We start from the raw sequence: 20,445 nt of genomic DNA, 5'->3' as shown, positions 1-20,445 counted from the left end.
ATTTGCCCCTGACACTGCTGTTGATCCCATGGGCCCCTACAGGCAATGTGGCAAAGGGCTGAGCTGAAGGCAATTCTCTGCCCTCTTCAGCAGATCAATACAGTTCTGCTGCTCCTCCCTGCTCTCTGTCACAGTGACACACTTAGAGAAGGCGAGGGGCCCTGGGAGCAGGTTTGTGTTAAAGCTCAGCTGGATTTCCTGTCCCTGTGTGAACAGCACAGAAGTAGTGGGCAGAGTCCTGAGGTACCAGGGCACGCAGGGACAGATAAGCCTTGGACTGGGAATTGTCCCGGGAGGCTGTGGATCGGCCCTGCACCGCTTTTCCGTAGTCTTTTGTATTACCAGATGTGTTGATGAAGGACACCCACTCAATCCTGCCACTGGGTGCCTGGCGGTACCACAGCACATGGTAACTTCTGAAGTTGAAGCCGGATCCCTGGCAGGAGAGGTGCACGGTGTCCCCAGCTGCTTGCAGACCTCCACCAGACTCCACCAACCTCCACTGTGCCCACACGCCTGCAGGAGAGCACATGGAGTGGGGCAGTTTGTGCTCATGGACAGAAGAGGATGCTAACCAGAAGTCCCAGCAACCCCATCCCGGCAAAGCCTGAGCTGCCAACCCTCCTGTTCCCAAGAAAGACCCTGACTTGGTGAAGGCAATATGGCTTGGGAGCAGGTTTATGTTAAAGTTTGGCTGGATTTCCTGTTGCTGTGCGAACCACACAGAAATAGTGGGCTGAGTCCTGGCAGTGCAGGCCATGCAAAAGCAGAAATGCCACAGACCAGGAATTATTGAGGGAGGCCGTGGCTCTACCTTTTACCCCTGGCAGGTAATGAATGGCTGAAGAATCATAGCTGATGTGAGACAGGCACTCAGACTGCCACTAGGTGCCTGACGGTACCACCAAAAATAATAGTTGATCAAAGTCAAGGCATATCCCTGGCAGGAGAGGAGTACAGAATCCCCCAGTGCTCGAAGACCTCCGCCAGACTCCACAACCCTTGGCTGTGCCCGCACCCCTGTGGAAAGAGAGCGCATGGAGCCAGACAGTACAATGTTTCCCAGCCGCATGGTTGCTCTCAGCACAGCCTGAGTAGCCAACCACCTTGCTCCCAACAAAGCCCCTGGCCAGGGACACTGCCCAGACTGCCCTCCTCGGGGCTCAGCCGGGGCTGCTCCCAAAGCATCCCCGACCCCGACAGCCTCCCTCTCCCGCACACACCGGACCCGGCCCCGGCCACGCTGCCCTCCCCGCCCGCCGCTCACCGGCCGGCCCCAAGGCCAAGGCCAAGGCCAGCAGCCGCGGCCCCAGCCCGGCCGCCATCGGGCCCTGCCGCGCCCGGCGGGAGGCGGACACGAGCAGAGCGGGGCCGCGCTCGGGCCGCTCCTGCCCGCACCACAAGTCGGGCCCTCGCCGGGGCAGCGCCCACCGCTCCGCCCGCCCAGGCCCGGCCCAGCCCGCCCCCCGCGGGGCCGCGGCCCCTTCGGCGGAGGAGGAGGCGGCCGCGGGGCGGGGCGCGGGGCAGCCCTGTGAGGGAGTGACTGATGCAGCTGCTGAGCATCAGGTGCTCGGCCGCTCGCTGCCTGCTGTGCCCACGAGAGCCGGCAGTGACAGCCTCACCTCTGCCATGCTGCAGCTGCAAACACCCGTGCTCAGGAGCTCTTGCTCCCGTTGCAGCCTGAGCACTGACCTTACTGTCAGGGAAGGGGAAAGAGGGAGACAGCCAGGGCATGAAGCGGAGCAAAGCGTTTGTGGCCGATAGGTGGACCTCCAATGGAGGGCTGTCGAGCGGGAACTACCGTGGAGGGAGACACGAGCCAGCAGCCCTGGGAGGGAGGGAGTGACTGACACAGGTGCTGAGCAAAGGGCATGGGGTGATGTGACAGGGAGGCTTCACAACATCAGCAAACGGGGGCTTAAGCAGACCCACTTTCAGCACTTGCATGTAGCCCAGAAGTGCCCACAAGGCAGCATCAAGGAGAAATCCCGCAAGCCCTTTCCAGGCAGAGGGCATGCTGGCGTGCCTCTCCAAGTGTCATAGGAGAAGGTAGGGCTTAGGATGGAAAGGCTCTTCAAGAGGGAACTCCCTTTGCGGTGTCCTCAAAGCACAGACTTCGTGGGGACGTCACGGCTTAAGTCATGAAACTGTGCAGCTTGATCAATGCTGCACCATGACAGGACAGGACGCCTGCTCGTTTCACCCCGAGCTCCAATACATCTTACTGAACCAGCAGGGACACCGCAGACACCCACAAACAGAGATAAAGGGGAGCAGAAGAATGCAAGTATTGTACAAACTCAAAGATGACGATGTGTGCTAGCAACTAATTGGAAAATAAGATGAATACAAGCTCTATATGATTTCAATCGGATTGAAAGGGATGAGCATGGGAAGTAGGAGAAGGCAGAAAAGGAGCCGCATGCTCTCAGTGCAGACTTAGACTCACTGTCAGCTGGCCTGTGGACCAACAACCCACTCATCAGATGGGATCCCCGTGAGGCTAACTGGCAGGAAAGTCACAATTCAACCTGGTGCATCTTGAGCATTTTGAGCATGTTCCAGTGGATATTCATACTGAAGGGGTGACTCATGCACATGTTATTTAGATTAAGGCCCTAAAGAATCAGTAAATTGTAAATATCTCTCTAGAAGCAGTACAGATGTAAAAAAAAAAACACTCTCTCTTTTTTTTTTTTCTTTCGTTCTTGCTTTATTTCCTGCTTTCTATTCACCTGTTATATGTTTATTTCCTCCCTTTCTGTAGTGGTTTAACCCAGCTGGCAGGCAAGCACCACCAGCCGTTTAATCACACTCCCCCCTCCCTCTCTGGGATGGGCGAGACAATCAAAAAAGAATTAAAATGAAAGCTTGTGGCTTGAGATAGACACAGTTTATTGGAATAGAAAAGGAAAGATAATAATAATAATGATAGTACTAATACTAATAGTATGTACAAAATAAGTGATGCACAATGCAATTGCTCACCACACGCTGACCGATGCCCAGCCAATCCCTGTGCAGCCGGTGCCCCCATCCCCGCCAGCCACCCCATATTAATTGTTCAGCAGGATGTCCTATGGTATGGAATTCTCCTTTGGCCAGTCTGGGTCAGCTGTCCAGGTTCTGTCCCCTCCCAGCTCTTGCTGCACCCCAAGCCTGCCCACTGGCAGGAGAGTGTGAGAAGATGAAAAGTCCTTGGCTTAGTGTAAGCACTGCTCTGCAACAATTAAAACATAAGTGTGTTATCAACATTATTCTCACCTGAGTCCAAAACACAGCACCCTACCAGACACGTGGAGGAAAATTAACTTTATCCTAGTCAAAACCAGGATACTGGCTCACTTGTAATGAGGGATTTCTTGCGTAGTCCCACAATCTGAAAGAATCAATTCTCTGCCCTCTTCAGCAGCTCAATACAGTTCTGCTGCTCCTCCCTGTTCTCTGTCACAGTGACACACTTAGAGAAGGCAAGGGGCCCTGGGAGTAGGTTTGTGTTAAAGCTCAGCTGGATTTCCTGTCCCTGTGCAAACTGCACAGAAGTAGTGGGCAGAGTCCTGGGGTACCAGGGCACGCAGGGACAGAGAAGCCTTGGACTGGGAATTGTCCCGGGAAGCTGTGGCTCGGCCCTCCACCGCTTTGCCATATTTTATTGTGCTACCATAATAGTTGATGTAGGACACCCACTCGAGACTGCCACCGGGTGCCTGACGGTACCACCATACACCAAATGAACTGAAGGTGAATCCGGATCCCTGACAGGAGAGCTTCACAGAGTTCCCTGGTGCTTGCAGACCTCCACCAGACTCCACCAGCCTCCACTGTGCCCACACACCTGCAGGAGAGCACAGGGAGTGGGGCAGGGTGTGCTCACAGAAAGAAAAAGATGCTAACCAGAAGGCCCAGCAACCCCAGCCCAGCCCAGCCTCAGCCGCCAACCCCCTTACTCGCAAGAAAGCCCCTGGCCAGGGGCACTGCCCCGACTGCCCTCCTCGGGGCTCAGCCGGGGCTGCTCCCAAAGCGTCCCCGACCCCGACAGCCTCCCTCTCCCGTACACGCCGGACCCGGACCCGGACCCGGCCCCGCTGCCCTCCCCGCCCGCCGCTCACCGGCCGGCCCCAAGGCCAAGGCCAAGGCCAGCAGCCGCGGCCCCAGCCCGGCCGCCATCGGGCCCTGCCGCGCCCGGCGGGAGGCGGACACGAGCAGAGCGGGGCCGCGCTCGGGCCGCTCCTGCCCGCACCACAAGTCGGGCCCTCGCCGGGGCAGCGCCCACCGCTCCGCCCGCCCAGGCCCGGCCCAGCCCGCCCCCCGCGGGGCCGCGGCCCCTTCGGCGGAGGAGGAGGCGGCCGCGGGGCGGGGCGCGGGGCAGCTCGGGGGCAGCGGAGGAGCGCGGCGCCCCGGCAGCCGGAGGGAGGGAGGCTCCTGGCCCTGGCCTCACCGTCAGCTGGCCGCTGGACCAACAACCCACACATCAGAAGGGATGCCCCTGAGGCTAACTAGCAGAAAAGTCACAATTCAGCCTGGTGCGTCTCAAACATTTTGAGCACGTTCCGGGAGAAATTGATATTGGAGGCTTGACTCATGCACCTGTCTTATTTGGATTAAGGCCTTAAAATATCAATAAATTGTAAATATCTCTCTGGAACCTGTACGGAACTAAAAAACAAAAAACACAACAACAGCAAACAAAAAAACTTTCTTTCTTTCTTTCTTTCTTTCTTTCTTTCTTTCCTTCCTTCCTTCCTTCATTCCTTCCTTTCTTCTTTCCTTCCTTCCTTCCTTCTTTCCTTCTTTCTTTCCTTCTTTCTTCCTTCCTTCCTTCCTTCCTTGTAAGGACTGCTCTGCAACAATTACGACATCAGTGTGTCATCAAGATTAATTTCACCCTAAGTCCAAAACACAGCACCCTACCAGACACTTGGAGGAAAATTAACTCTATCCTAGCCAAAACCAGGATACTGGCTCACTTGTAATGAGGGATTTCTTGAGTAGTCCCACAATCTGAAAGAATCCCTGCACACCCCTCTACTGGTGCATCACGCAGCACAGGCCACAGCTGCAGTCTCTCCCAGCCCATGTCCAGGCTGGCCCCTTTGCTGGGGTGTGGGATTGAGCATGGAGAAGGTGACAAGCCCTAGCAGGAGGTGCGTGTCAGGGAACACCTCAGCTTTCTGTCCCCATAGGGGCAGCACAGAAGTAGCAAGTGGAGTCCCGGAGATGCAGGACATGCAGGACGACATATTTCAACACCTAGAAACTGTCCCAGGAGGTGGTGGCACACCCACACATGGCAGCCTTCCATAAGGTGTAGGAATAGGAATTTTTGTTCTTGAGAGACCCAGAGGAATGTGGACCTGTGTGCATGCTGCTATCATGAGATGCTCTAGTCATTGACAATCAGCCTGCATCCCCAGATGGTGACATGCATGGAAATCACAGAACTGTAGAATCATTAAGGCTGGAAAAGACCCATAAGATCATCAAGTCCAACCATCAACCTTACCTAACAAATCCTATCATGGATAGGATACAAAATAACATACCACTTAGTGTCCATCCCGCCTCCCGCAGGACTGCGGCCTCTGGTGGAGGAGGAGGTGGGCACGGGGCAGAGAGCAGGGTGGGGAGGAGTGTGTCACCCCAGCAGCCAGAGGCTTCTGCCCATGGCCTCCTCGCACTGCCCAAGTCTCACACAGCGCGGCAAAGACGTTCCTGCTGGGGGGATGGCAGACCTCATGAGGAGGGCTTTAAACTAGAAGGAAGGGGGGGAAGGAGAGAGGAACCAGAAGCCCTGTGAGGAAGTGACTGATGCAGCTGCTGAGCAAAGAGCATGATGTGACAGGGAAGATTCACATAATCATCAAAATGGGGCTTAAGCAGGGCAATCACTTCCCTAGGCCTCATGGCCACACTGTTTCTGATGCAGGTCAGGATGGCATTGGCTTTCTTGGCCACAGGGGCACACTGCTGGCTCATGTTCAGCTGGCTGTCAAACAAAACCCTCAGGACCTTTTCTGCCAGGACACTTTCCATCCACTCTTCCCCAAGCCTGAATGGGATTGTTATGTCCGTCAATCCCACGGAATCGGGTTGTTAGGACCCAAGAGCAGCACTCGGCACTTCCTTTCATGAGGAAGCCTGTGCATCTCTTCTTGCTGCACTCCAGCTGACCTGGCCATTTGCCCCTGACACTGCTGTTGATCCCATGGGCCCCTACAGGCAATGTGGCAAAGGGCTGAGCTGAAGGCAATTCTCTGCCCTCTTCAGCAGCTCAATACAGTTCTGCTGCTCCTCCCTGTTCTGTGTCACAGTGACACACTTAGAGAAGGCGAGGGGCCCTGGGAGCAGGTTTGTGTTAAAGCTCAGCTGGATTTCCTGTCCCTGTGCGAACTGCACAGAAGTAGTGGGCTGAGTCCTGGGGTACCAGGGCACGCAGGGACAGATAAGCCCTGGACTGGGAATTGTCCCGGGAAGCTGTGGCTCGGCCCTCCACCGCTTTGCCGTATTTTATTGTGCTACCATAATAGTTGATGTAGGACACCCACTCGAGACTGCTACCGCGTGCCTGACGGTACCACCGGACATCATAATCTCCAAAGTTGAATCCGGATCCCTGGCAGGAGAGGTGCACAGTTTCCCCTGGTACACGAACACCTCCACCAGACACCCCCAGCTTCCATTGAGCACTCACACCTGCAGAAGGAGAGCAAAGTGAGTGGGGCAATGTGTACCCACGGATGGAAGATGCTCTCCAGAAGCCCCAGCGACTCCAGCACAGCAAAGCCAGAAACGCCAACCCCCTTGCACCCCACAAAGCCCCTGGCCAGGGGCACTGCCCCGACTGCCCTCCTCGGGGCTCAGACGGGGCTGCTCCCAAAGCGTCCCCGACCCCGACAGCCTCCCTCTCCCGCACACACCGGACCCGGACCCGGCCCCGCTGCCCTCCCCGCCCGCCGCTCACCGGCCGGCCCCAAGGCCAAGGCCAAGGCCAGCAGCCGCGGCCCCAGCCCGGCCGCCATCGGGCCCTGCCGCGCCCGGCGGGAGGCGGACACGAGCAGAGCGGGGCCGCGCTCGGGCCGCTCCTGCCCGCACCACAAGTCGGGCCCTCGCCGGGGCAGCGCCCACCGCTCCGCCCGCCCAGGCCCGGCCCAGCCCGCCCCCCGCGGGGCCGCGGCCCCTTCGGCGGAGGAGGAGGCGGCCGCGGGGCGGGGCGCGGGGCAGCTCGGGGGCAGCGGAGGAGCGCGGCGCCCCGGCAGCCGGAGGGAGGGAGGCTCCTGGCCCTGGCCTCCCGCCGCTGCCCCGGCCTTGAGCCCCGCGCAGCTCGGCAGAGGGGTCCCGGCCCTCGGCCCAGCCATGCTGTCGGTACGCAGCATCGCCTCCCAGGTGCCTCCCCGTGCCCCAGCGTCGTGCAAGGTCGCCATGGTGCCAGTGATGCCATGATGCCCCAGATGCTAATTGCCAGGGAAGAAGATGTGATTTGAACCAGTGCAGATTCCAGGGGGAAAACAGTACTTGAGGGATGTCTCACAATATGTGGATGAGAGTGTTAATTCACACACCTGTTATCTGGAAGAAAACCTTAAAGAGTCAGACGACTGTAAATACCTGTCTAGCAGCAGTAGAGAAAAAAAAAAAAACAACTTTTTCCTTTCCTTTCCTTTCCTTTCCTTTCCTTTCCTTTCCTTTCCTTTCCTTTCCTTTCCTTTCCTTTCCTTTCCTTTCCTTTCCTTTCCTTTCCTTTCCTTTCCTTTCCTTTCCTTTCCTTTCCTTTCCTTTCCTTTCCTTTCCTTTCCTTTCCTTTCCTTTCCTTTCCTTTCCTTTCCTTTCCTTTCCTTTCCTTTCCCCATCAGGTGGATCCCATCTGGCCCCATGGACTTGTGACAGTCCAGGTAGAGCAGCAGGTCTCTAATTTTTTCCACCTGAACTGTACGGGGGGTTCTTTTGCTCCCTGTCACACACTTCCAGATCGGAAGGCTGAGTACCCTGAGGATAAGTGGTCCAGCTAGTAAAGACAGATGTCAAGAAGGCATTAAGAACCTCAGCCTTTTCCTTATCCTCAGTAGTCATGTTCCCCCTGCGTCCAGTAAAAAATGGAGATTCTTCTTGGCCCTCCTCTTGCTGTTAATATATTTATAAAAACATTTTTGTTATACTTAACCATAGTTGCCAGGTTGAGCTTGTACTGGGCTTTGGCCTTCCTGATTTTTTCTCTGCATATGCTGCCAACTTCCTTGTACTCTCCCTGAGTTGCCTGCCCCTTCTTCCGCCAGACATAAAGTCTTTTTTCTCCCAGACACTCAGCAAAAGTTCCCTGTTCAGCCACACCGGTCTTCTTCCCCACTTGCTCATCTGTCATGCCTTTCTCTGAGGCATGGCAGGGCGTTGCTCCACCAGTCCAACTCCTGCTCGCACTCCCTGATAGTCCTTAATCTCCCCACCTCCTCCTTGAGCTCTGCCACCAGGCTGATCAGATCCTCCACCTCCTCGTACCTCACGCAGCCGGTATCTCTGTCACCCTCCATTGGCAGCATCAGGCTCAGGCCCTCCCTGCAGCCGGAGACCTGAAGAGCCGCATCTTTGGGCAGGCACTCGGTCTGGGTTGCCACAGTCTTTTTGATGAGTGCTTTGGCAAGCGCTTGCCGCCTGGTGGTGACCATGGCTGGGTTTGCTGTCTGGGAGGTAGCTGGTAGGTGAGCCGGTCGCCTGAGTGAGGAGGGATACTTCGCCCTCCTTGCTCGCCCCGCCTGCTCGACCTGCTGTGCAAACTGATGCACCATGCCCTGTTTGCCCGCCCTGGTTGCCTGGCTGATGGTTTCTCGTGCTCCCTAGGGGCTGCCTTTCTACCACAGGGGGTGCCTCTGGCTCCGATGAAGCCTCGTCAGCCACCCTCACAAGGGCTGACGGGTCCCGCTGGCTCCCTTGGCTGCCCTGAGTGGCCTCCATGCAGAAAAACGCCTGCCCACCACGATCCCCGGCTCTGCTGCAGATCACGACTGCCTCGGAACCGATCACCTGGTGAGGCACATGATAAATCATCTCTAACTCAATCATCCACATTGACTTCCTGGGAAACTAGTGGTTCCTCTACAGCAAACAAATTCAGCAGTTCACCTCTTCTGCACAAGAAAATAGCCCCATTTAGGACCACAGGGAAAAGCTGTCCAGTGTTTAACCATGGAATCACAGAATCATAGAGACCAACACCTCCTTGCTGCAACCTTCTCTCAGATAGCTGCAGAGAATGATCAGGTCTCCCCTCAGCTTCCTTTTCTCTACACTAAAAAAAAAACAGTTCCCTCAGCTGCTGATGATAACACTTGCTTTCTAGTCCCTTCACCAGCTTTCTTGCTCTTTGCACATACTCAAGCAACTCAATATCCTTCTGTGGTGATTTTACTTGGGTGGGCAGCTGAGTTCCACCATGGCCGCTCTCTCCCTCCCCCTCCTCAAAGAAAAAGGGGGAGAACAAACAACACAAAGGGCTCAAGGTCTGAGATAAGGATGATTTAATTAAAGGAAAAAGGAAGAGGGGAAAAAAAAAAAAAAAGCAAAGGTTGCACGGAAGCAGAGAGAGAGAAAAGCAGTTACTCTCTACTTCCCATCAACGAGCAACATTCAGCCACATCCTGGGATGCAGGGCCTCAATACACATAGTGGTTGTTTTGGAGAACACGCTTCCACAATGAGAGCCCCTGCCCCTCCTTCCCCTTTCCCACATTTATTGCACAGAGTGACATCATATGGCATGGAATAGCCCTTTGGTTCGTTTAGGTCAGCGGCCCCAGTGATGTCCCCTCCCCATCACTTCCACAACCCCAGCCTGCTGGCTCTTGGGGGTTTGGAGGGAGTCCTGATGCTGTGCCAGTATTGGGCAGCAACAGATGAAACGATGCTGTGACACCAGTGCTCTTCTAGCTACACGTGCAGAGCACAGCACTGTGTGGGCTGCTGCAGGGAAAGTTAGCATCCCAGCCAGACCCAGCACACCTCCTTGTAGTGAGGGGACCAAAATGAACACAGTACCCGAGATGTGTTGTCACCAGAGCCACATCCCAAAGGACCATTACTTCCCCACTCCTGATGGCCCCACTATTTCTGATGAGATTGGCCTTCTTGGTAACAGGGGCATACTGCTGGCTCATGTTCAGATGGCTGTCAAACAAAACCCTCAGGTCCTTTTCTGTCAGGAAACTTTCCATCCACTATTCCACAATTCTGAATGGGATTGTTATGACCGTCAATCCCACAGAATGGGGTTGTTAGGACCCAAGAGCAGCACTCGGCACTTCCTTTCATGAGGAAGCCTGTGCATCTCTTCTTGCTGCACTCCAGCTGACCTGACCATTTGCCCCTGACACTGCTGTTGATCCCATGGGCCCCTACAGGCAATGTGGCAAAGGGCTGAGCTGAAGGCAATCCTCTGCCCTCTTCAGCAGCTCAATACAGTTCTGCTGGCACGCAGGGACAGAGAAGCCTTGGACTGGGAATTGTCCCGGGAAGCTGTGGCTCAGCCCTCCACCGCTTTGCCATATTTTATTGTGCTACCATCAAAGTGGATGTAGGACACCCACTCGAGACTTCCACCGGGTGCCTGACGGTACCACCGGACATAATAATCTGCAAATCTGAATTCGGATCCCTGGCAGGAGAGATGCACGGACTCTCCAGGTGCTCGCAGACCTCCGCCAGACTCCACCAGACTCAATTCGGCACACAAGCCTGCAGAAGGAGAGCACAGGGAGTGGGGATGCGTGTGCCCACGGACGGAGGAGGATGCTCTAGAGAAGCTCCAGCGACTCCAGCCCAGCACAGCCTCAGCCACCAACTGCTTTGCTCCCGACAAGCCCCTGGCCAGGGGCACTGCCCCGACTGCCCTCCTCGGGGTCAGACGGGGCTGCTCCCAAAGCGTCCCCGACCCCGACAGCCTCCCTCTCCCGCACACACCAGACCCGGACCCGGCCACGCTGCCCTCCCTGCCCGCCGCTCACCGGCCGGCCCCAAGGCCAAGGCCAAGGCCAGCAGCCGCGGCCCCAGCCCGGCCGCCATCGGGCCCTGCCGCGCCCGGCGGGAGGCGGACACGAGCAGAGCGGGGCCGCGCTCGGGCCGCTCCTGCCCGCACCACAAGTCGGGCCCTCGCCGGGGCAGCGCCCACCGCTCCGCCCGCCCAGGCCCGGCCCAGCCCGCCCCCCGCGGGGCCGCGGCCCCTTCGGCGGAGGAGGAGGCGGCCGCGGGGCGGGGCGCGGGGCAGCTCGGGGGCAGCGGAGGAGCGCGGCGCCCCGGCAGCCGGAGGGAGGGAGGCTCCTGGCCCTGGCCTCCCGCCGCTGCCCCGGCCTTGAGCCCCGCGCAGCCCGGCAGGAGGGACCCGGCAGTGCCGCGCCGGGGCCACACCGAAAAGGTGCTCGGCCGCTCGCTGCCTGCTGTGCCCACGAGAGCCGGCAGTGACAGCCTCACCTCTGCCATGCTGCAGCTGCAAACACCCGTGCTCAGGAGCTCTTGCTCCCGTTGCAGCCTGAGCACTGACCTTACTGTCAGGGAAGGGGAAAGAGGGAGACAGCCAGGGCATGAAGCGGAGCAAAGCGTTTGTGGCCGATAGGTGGACCTCCAATGGAGGGCTGTCGAGCAGGAACTACCGTGGAGGGAGACATGAGCCAGCAGCCCTGGGAGGGAGGGAGTGACTGACACAGGTGCTGAGCAAAGGGCATGGGGTGATGTGACAGGGAGGCTTCACAACATCAACAAAAGGGGGCTTAAGCAGACCCACTTTCAGCACTTGCATGTAGCCCAGAAGTGCCCACAAGGCAGCATCATGGAGAAATTCCAGAGAAACTTTCTAGAAAGCCAAAATGCTGGGGTGCCTTCCAAAAGTGCCTGTAGACTAATGCAGCTGTATGGGGAATAACCCAGATGTGTTAAGAGATGTGCATTGCTGCGCTCAGGCTGTACATGAGACAGGGAGTGAAGGCTCCATGTCTGTCCTACCAACAGATGTGTAAGGACCTGGAAGTCACTTTCGAACTTTTCCAGGCCTCAGAGATGTTTCTCAGAAGCTCCATCTGCCTGTCAGGCCTGAGGCTGTTATTACCCCCATGCTAGAAAAGCCGTAATGACAGTGTAAGAGCAGGGCCTGCTGACAGGACATCTCTCCTCATATTTGATTCTGGTCAGCGCACTTCAACCCTTCAAAGAGCTATAAGGCTTCACACTGTGCTTCTCTCTTCTCCCACCAGTGTCTTCATGGCATGGGAGCTCGTGGGCAGATCCAACCCAACCCAACCATGGGTTCAGTGCCTTCCATGAAGACGGGCAGAGGACCAGTCCTGACAACAACGAGTGTTTGAGAGGAGGTAGAAATGACATTCCTGTCTCTCCACAACACCTTACCCCACACCCCCCCAAAGACCATGAGCTTTTCCCATTGGAGGCAGGTAGCTCCCAAATGGTAGGGAAAATTCCCTCTGTCCCTGCCAAGCAGAGAGCATGAGATCCACACTTCTGTCCATAGCATAGGCCCACACTCCCACAGGAAACAAAAGTACGTCTTAGGCTGCTCTGTCCACATGCTGCCATCCTGCTTCATGTCCTTATCCTTGTCCTTACAGGATGTTCGTACTGCAGTGCCCATGCGACTGGGGCCGTCTCTCTTGGGACTGCCAGATGGAGCAGCCATAATAGCGACCTGTGGAAAAATACAGACACAAAGGATGTCTGCTACCATGCAGGTGCTAGCCTAGGAACCCAGAGGACCATCCTTGATGAGTGCACCTGGGATTGCATCCTTGGCAAGCACAGCTGGGAGACCGAGATACCCTTGACAAGCACAGAACAAAACCAACTGTGACAACTAACCATCTGGCAAAATAAAAATCAGTCTGGGTAAGTAGATATCAGTCTGAGAAAGCAGAAATTATCATTGGCTCCTGGCTGCTCCAGTGGGAAAGCAGAAGTCAGCAACGGCCATTGGTTGCTCTGAGAAGTGGTGTCTTATGCCCCCTTATGTCTCTAATGATATAAAAATAAGTCACAGTCTACCTGAAACTGGAGCTTCTTCCATGAGCTTCCCTCCAAGAAGTACCAGATGGACTGGACCCTAGCTGGGCATGCCTGGTAGCCTCCAGACTCCAGACCATGGATCATCCATGAAGAGAGACTTTCCCACCTCAATTAGCCCCAATCCTGGCAGCAATATGGTGAGTATTGTATCAGAAACACTCCAAATATATATAATAGACATGCATTTAAGTAAGTAATCATAGAACCATTAAGGTTGGAAAAGATTTCCAAGATCATCTGGTCCAACCAGCCCCCTACCACCATCAGCCACTAAACCATGTCCCTAAGCACCACGTCCAACATTTCCTAAAACACCCCCTGGGACGGTGACACCACCACCTCCCTGGGCAACCCGTTCCAATGCCTGACTACTCTTTCTGAGAAGAAATTTCTCTTAATTTCTAACCTAAACCGCCCCTGGCACAACTTGAGGCCATTCCCTCTTGTCCTATCGCTAGTTACTTGTGAGAAGAGGCCAGCCCCCAGCTCCCCACAATTTCCTTTCATGAGTTGTGGAGAGCAAGAAGGTCTCCCCTGAGCCTCCTCTTCTCCAGACTAAATAACCTCAGTTCCCTCAGCTGCTCCTTATAAGAGTTGTGTTCCAGGCCCTTCACCAGCTTCGTAGCCCTTCTCTGGACATGCTCCAGGGCCTCAATGTCTTTCTTGTAGTGAGTGGCCCAAAACTGAACACAATACTCACAGTGTGGCCTCACCAGAGCAGAGTACAGGGGGATGATCACCTCCCTGGTCCTGCTGGCTACACTATTCTGGATACAAGCCAGGATGCTTTTGGCCTTCTTAGCCAAACTGGACACACTGCCGGCTCATGTTCAGGTGAGCATCAACCAACACCCCAAGATCCATAAGATCATAAGTATACACCTGCTTTACAGTAGGAATTTGTGATTACTTGCAAATAATCATCTTAAAAAAACAACAATCTGTGACCTTGCGCATTATAGAATCTGTCTATCCCACTGTTGTGATCTTCAGACACACACAAGCTTACAGGTTGTGACGTTATCCTGAGCTCTGACAGTTGTGAACATGGCAGGGGGGAGGATATGGGCAGGAATTGGAAGAGTCCCATAAACACTACAAAAGCCAGAGCAGGCTTGCAGCAACAACTTTTCTGAATTTTGTGCAGCAACCCATTGTGGGGGTTGAAAGAAAGAGGGATTGATGAGAGACAATGTGAAGAGGTGATGCCTGTCCTTGGGTCTGTTTGATGAGGAAAGAAGTGAGGTGTGAAAGGACTTCTGTGCATCTTGGACAGCAGAAAGTCTGGGGTGTTAAGAGAAGGTTGGGCTCTCTGACAGTGCTCCCAAGGTGCCTGGCAAGCTCATTTCCTTCAGTTAACACAGCCTGGGCTGGGACCTGAACAAGATGTTTGTGTTAATGATCTACTGGATTTCCTGTCCCCGTGGGAACAGCACAAAAGTAGCAGGCTGAGTCCCGGGGGCGCAGGGCATGCAGGTATAGAGATGCTTTTGCTTGGGAGTTGTCCCGGGAGACATTGGCTCGGCCCTCCACATCTGGGCCAAATCTAATATACGAGGAGCTAGTGCTGATGTAGGACAGCCACTCAAGACTGCCACCGGGTGCCAGACGGTACCACCGTACAGCAAATGAACCGAAGTTGAATCCAGATCCCTGGCAGGAGAGGTGCACAGAGTCCCCAGGTGCTCGCAGACCTCCACCAGACTCCACCAGACTCAATTCAGCCCAAACACCTGCAGAAGGAGAGCACAGGGAGTGGGGATGCGTGTGCCCACGGAGGGAGGATACTCTCCAGAAGACCCAGCAACCCCAGCACAGCACAGCCTCAGCCGCCAACCCCCTTACTCGCAAGAAAGCCCCTGGCCAGGGGCACTGCCCCGACTGCCCTCCTCGGGGCTCAGCCGGGGCTGCTCCCAAAGCGTCCCCGACCCCGACAGCCTCCCTCTCCCGTACACGCCGGACCCGGACCCGGCCCCACTGCCCTCCCCGCCCGCCGCTCACCGGCCGGCCCCAAGGCCAAGGCCAAGGCCAGCAGCCGCGGCCCCAGCCCGGCCGCCATCGGGCCCTGCCGCGCCCGGCGGGAGGCGGACACGAGCAGAGCGGGGCCGCGCTCGGGCCGCTCCTGCCCGCACCACAAGTCGGGCCCTCGCCGGGGCAGCGCCCACCGCTCCGCCCGCCCAGGCCCGGCCCAGCCCGCCCCCCGCGGGGCCGCGGCCCCTTCGGCGGAGGAGGAGGCGGCCGCGGGGCGGGGCGTGGGGCAGCCCTGTGAGGGAGTGACTGACACAGGTTCTGAGCAAAGAGTAGTAATTTAAGAGTGAGCAAGTATCAGTAGAAATCAGCACTGGTCACTGTCTGCAACGGCCATTGGTTGCTCTGTCTAGGAAGGGGTGTCTTATGCCCCCTTATGTTGTGAACATGGTAGGGGAAAGAGAGGGGAGCACCAAATCACCCCTTTATGGTCTGACAGCCACATGTACATACACCCTTCCAGGGTAGTTGGCGTGTGGCTGTTCTTATCCATGGGGGTTGCCACAAGGGTGAAGATAAAAGAGAGTTTTGCTTGGTTTATAATTATAAGTCATGGTGCCACAGGGGGCTTGGACCTGGTTTGTTGTGTGTCAACATGGGAAGTCACATTCTCCCAGTGCCACAATACGGTCTGCCTCATGCTTGAGCTCCAGGCTAAGTCCTACCCCTCATGGAGGGCCTGTGGGGAGTAGAAGGGCCCCAGCCCAGGCCTATACTACCTCATGGGAGGAAAGGGGAAAAGTGGGAGGGGGTGGGCACAGGGGACACCCTCTTCCCTGATGTCATGATCTAAAGGGTTACTTGAGCTGCAAGTGTATAGAAATAGGTCAATACAGAAAATCAATCTCAGAAAATATTGACACCCAGAAACTTGCCCAGGAGTGGGGCTAAATAAATAACAGTCTCACTTTGAAGGTCCGTGTCATGGAGTTTGGAGTCAGTCAAGTATCCCCAGTGAGGGTTTGATTTCTTTAGGAAATCTTGTAGGAGAAAGAAAAGTTTGTGCAGCATGGGAAGTTGTTAGACAGAGAAGCTCCATTTTATATAGAAAATGAGTCATCCTTACATCACAGAGATATAAAAGAGTGTAGGACACCTCCTCTTAGAGCAGCTAATAGGTGCTTCTAATTTCTATTTTTCCTCTGAGACAACCAACAGATGATGATTACCTTCTCAGAAGATGACAAATTACTTTCTCAGACTTTTTTATTTCCTTTCAGGTGAAATACACAATAGCAGTTGCCAGTTCCTAACATCTCAGGATGTCTTCTCCTTTTTCCAGACAATTTTCACTTTTTCAGATGATAAACTGTTTTTACAGTTCCTTGGTTTTGCCCTTATTGATGGTATCTTCAGGATGTCTCTAGTTTACAGGTATGCAGCTGCACTACAAAGAGGCCAGCTGTGCTTCTCAAGGATGCTGCTGGTTCACCGACCTGGCAGTTCTCAGGCTGACGTGCATTTTCTTCTGTCAGTATTTTAGCAAACATTTTCTGACAGTATTTTTCCCATCAGGGATAGGTCACTTTTATGGCTGCTCCAATCACATGAAAGAAGCTGGGAGCGTTTTCTTCCCAAGCACAGCAGGAGAGATGGGGCAAGAGCAGCTTCTTGTTGCCATGGGTAATGCTGAGTCCTGCCTGAGTTCAGGGCTGGCCAAACCAAATTGCCTTTGGGCCCCCAGTGCTACCAGACACCAAGCAGAACCTACCCATCTTCATGTTCATTTTCATCTCCATCTCCATGTTCGTCTTCATCTCATCTATTGCTGTCTCCTGGATCTCAGGAGTGGGGACACCTTTTATTAACATATAGATCCTCTCGTTTTGTATGCACACACCAAAAACAAACAAACAAACAAAACCAATGGTTTCTATTGTTTGACTGAGCATTTCTTAGTTTTACTGTGCTTTCTTAAGATTTTCTCTGGTTTTTTATTTTACAAAAAGCTGACTTTATGCTGACTGGGTGGTGAGAGGATCAGCATTTGATCATCTGTAGAACAGAGGAGGATACTCAGCTCAGTGATTAGGCATTAGGATGTTTGCCTGCTCTTTGGCAGCTCTGCAAAGAGGTGAAGAATGAGGGTCTGTGGACCATTAGATAGCTGTGGCAAAAGCTGGGAACAAAGCAGAGCCACAGAGACTCTGGTTCTGACCAAAGCTGGATCAGGACCTCTGCCAGAATACTGTCATACTTGTTTGACTGTATGCTGGGGTGTGAACAGGTGATGTTGATGTGTGAGGTGATGTGCTAGTAGTCTCTGTTGATGGCTCCTGCTGCACTTGGGCTCTGCCTGCAGCCACTGCTGAGAAAGGAGGAGGACAAACCAAAGATCACTAGTGATCTTTGAGCTCTGATGACTCTTTTCCCAGAAAAAAAAAAAAATTGAGGAACATTGTTGGTGAGACAGAGCCAGGCCAGAATGTATGGAGGAATGTACCCTGCTGCACATGGGCTCTGCCTTCAGCCTCAGCTGAAAAGAAAAGAAGAATAAAACTCAGAAAACTACTTGGTCACTCAGCAGGAAAGGGGAGAAGAAGACAGTTCGCAGATGAACATTTTTTTGTGAAGAATATATGGACCATCGCCCTGGAGTGACTAACCAAAGTCATATGCCTGGTAATTCCAATGAACACTGGTGTCTTAATTGCCCTATTCATAATTACTTTGAATGCACAAGGAGTCTGTTAGTGGTAATATAAACCTGCGGTGAAGATCTTGATGAGTGTCATTGGCATGGAAAAAAAAAACAACAGTGGGTGGGATGTGTTTGAACAAGGGAGCTGAGCTTGGACGAGACACCCATTAAGCTCAGCATCCCTCTGGTGCACAGGGAGATCATTTTACTCTTGTCACCCTGTGATCCCTATGCTGTGAAATCCCACACGTGGAGGAGCGACAGCCGCCCCTTTGCCTTCAGGAGAACCAGCCTGACGTGGGCTGGATGGGAATCTGTCCCCTCTGCGATGCATTTCTGAGACAATGCTGGCAGGCCTTTATAGACAGGTGTCAGAAGATGTGCCTGGCTCCGGCATTGACTCCCAGGAGGACCTGGCAGTGTCCAGGGGTGGAAATCCCTCACGGACAGGCACTATCAGAAGCATTGCAGCAGTCTGCTTCTCCTATACATCCCAAGGCACAAGACAGAGGAGACATGCTTGGGGACTGGAAGAGATCTCTGACAGTCTTAAAAGGTCCATGAGGTTTCCACTGTGTCCTCCCTTCAGGCACATCTGTCAGCCATGGCAGAGTTAACATTGAACATACCATTAATATGATATGGTTGAATGTTCACAGAAGGCAAAAGAACTCAACATCCTTATCAAGAGGAGCACAGAGGCTGAGAGGAAGAGGCACAGGACTTCGGAGACACCCTGTAGCAGTGGTGTCCAGAAAGGCCAGGGAAGGAGAGGGGTACCCACAGAGTGAAAAGAGATTTCCCAAAGCTAAATGTGAAGAAAGGACAAAGGCAGATCAAAGTGGCCATGAAGCAGCTGAGATTGGGTCTTAAGGAAGGAGAGCAGTTTGGTGGAGATGGTGTTAATGCATTGTTTGTATTCACAGAAGAGCTTTGCAAAACTGGCTTCCAGTATGGAGGAGGAGCCCTCAGGGATCGTGAGGCAAAGAAGCAAAACATTCCAGTCAGTGGCTCCTCGAGGTCTATTTGGTCATCTGTTGACAGGAACCTGACACAGCCTGGAAGGCTTGGCACGGACAGTGGCAATCTGCAGGGCCTGCGGGGTTGTTCCTTCAGTCTGCAGGGCTGTTCCTTCAGGTGTCTCTGAGAGCCGGAGCCTTCAGGTGTCCCAAGAGGTCTTTGGAGCCAGACACAGTGCAGCAGCCAGGTGCAGGCAGGGCAGGCAAGGAACAGGGGAGGTGGTAGAGGAGATGCAGGCATTGAGGAAAGAGACTCGCAAGCATATGGCTGAGGCACATGGGTCAGCAAGGCTGGCTGCCAGGGTGAGGACTTCCTCCATTAATGTGAGAACAGAGGGGAGAAAGGAAAGAAGGAAGGAAGGAAAGGGAAAACAGCTCTGCAGTGTTTGGGAGTGTCCTGAAAATGAAATCTGACCCGGTGTATAATTTCCAGCCTCTGTTGATTTGCAGATTTCTGCAAGGTGGTAACAGGAGAGAAACCAAGACAATAAGGGAGAAAACAAGAAAAGCCAAAGCTCATCTTGAATTGACACTGGTCATTGTGGTGTCAGACAACAAAAAGGCTTTTTTAAAATATGTCAACAGCAAGGAAGGTCAAAATAAAACATTGAATGGATACTTGAAGATTATCACCTTACAAGTAAGGATGAGGAAAAGGTGGAGACATTTAATACCTTTTCTTTGTTTGCCTCAGTTTTTAATATTAATGGTAGAGCTTGGGCAGTCCTCTGAGTTGGAGGATGATGACTGGGGGAGCAGTGACTTTCCATTTGTGGTCACTGAAATTATAAGGGACCAGTTGTATCAGTTGAACGTTCATTATTCCAGGGGGCCTGATGGGATTCACCCTGGAGTACTGAAGGAGTTAGCAGTTAACTATAGTTGGAACCCTCTCAACAGTTTAGCAAAGGTTTTGGGAATCTGGGGAGGTCCCTTATAACTGGAAGCTAGCCAAAGTTATACCAATCTATGAGAAGTGCAGGACAGAAGACCCAGAAAACTACAGATCTACGTCTAACCTCACTACCTGGAAAAATTACTGAGAAGATTATCCCAAGGGCTATGGAAAGACATTTCAAGAACAAAGCTATTATCAGACATAGTCAACAAGGGTTCATGAAGGCAAAGTCATGCCTTAGTAATCTGATATCCTTCTACAATAAGACCATCCACTTAGTGAATGAAGGGAAGGCAATGGGAGTTATATTTTCATATTTCAGTAAGGCTTTTGATACCATCCCTCACAATATCCTTCTGGATAGATTGTCCAGCTGTGAAATGAACAGGTTCATGCAATGCTGTGTTAAGAACTGGCTCAATGGTAGGGCTGAAAGGGTCACAGTGAATGGGGCTAGATCTGGCTGGCAGCCAGTCACTAGCAGTGTTACAAACACAGAATCATAGAATGACTGGGGTTGGAAGAGACCTTAAATATCATCTAGCACCAACCTCCACTAGACCAGTTTGCTCAAAGCCCCATCCAGCCTGGCTTTAAACACTTCCAGGGATGGGGCATCCACAGCTTCTCTGGGTAACTTGTTCCAGTGTCTCAGCACCCTCAGATTACAAAATTTCTTCCTAATGTCTAATCAAAATCTACCCTCTTTCAGTGTCCTATCACTACACTCCCTGACAAAGGGTCCTTCCCCAGCTTTCCTGTAGACACCCTTTAGGTACTGGAAGGCTGCTAGAAGGTCTCCCCTGAGC

At 53.8% G+C, this 20,445-nt stretch overlaps 1 protein-coding gene and 1 gene segment (V, D, J or C); one reads left to right on the top strand and one right to left on the bottom strand.

Annotated features, from left to right (window-relative positions):
• The window catches only part of LOC118258863 (T cell receptor alpha chain MC.7.G5-like), a 237,563-nt gene that overhangs the window by 106,905 nt on the left and 110,213 nt on the right, over window positions 1-20,445 (top strand).
• On the bottom strand, window positions 2,989-4,167 carry LOC118258877 (Ig heavy chain V region C3-like). The segment is given in 3 exon segments: window positions 2,989-3,220; window positions 3,688-3,835; window positions 4,110-4,167. Coding segments are annotated over 3 exon segments (315 nt in total).

The sequence above is a fragment of the Cygnus atratus genome, chromosome 25 (assembly GCF_013377495.2).
Source record: "Cygnus atratus isolate AKBS03 ecotype Queensland, Australia chromosome 25, CAtr_DNAZoo_HiC_assembly, whole genome shotgun sequence".
In the NCBI taxonomy this organism is placed as follows: domain Eukaryota; kingdom Metazoa; phylum Chordata; class Aves; order Anseriformes; family Anatidae; genus Cygnus; species Cygnus atratus.
The sequence above is the reverse complement of the archived record's forward strand: the minus strand, read 5'-3'. Positions and strand labels throughout refer to the sequence as shown.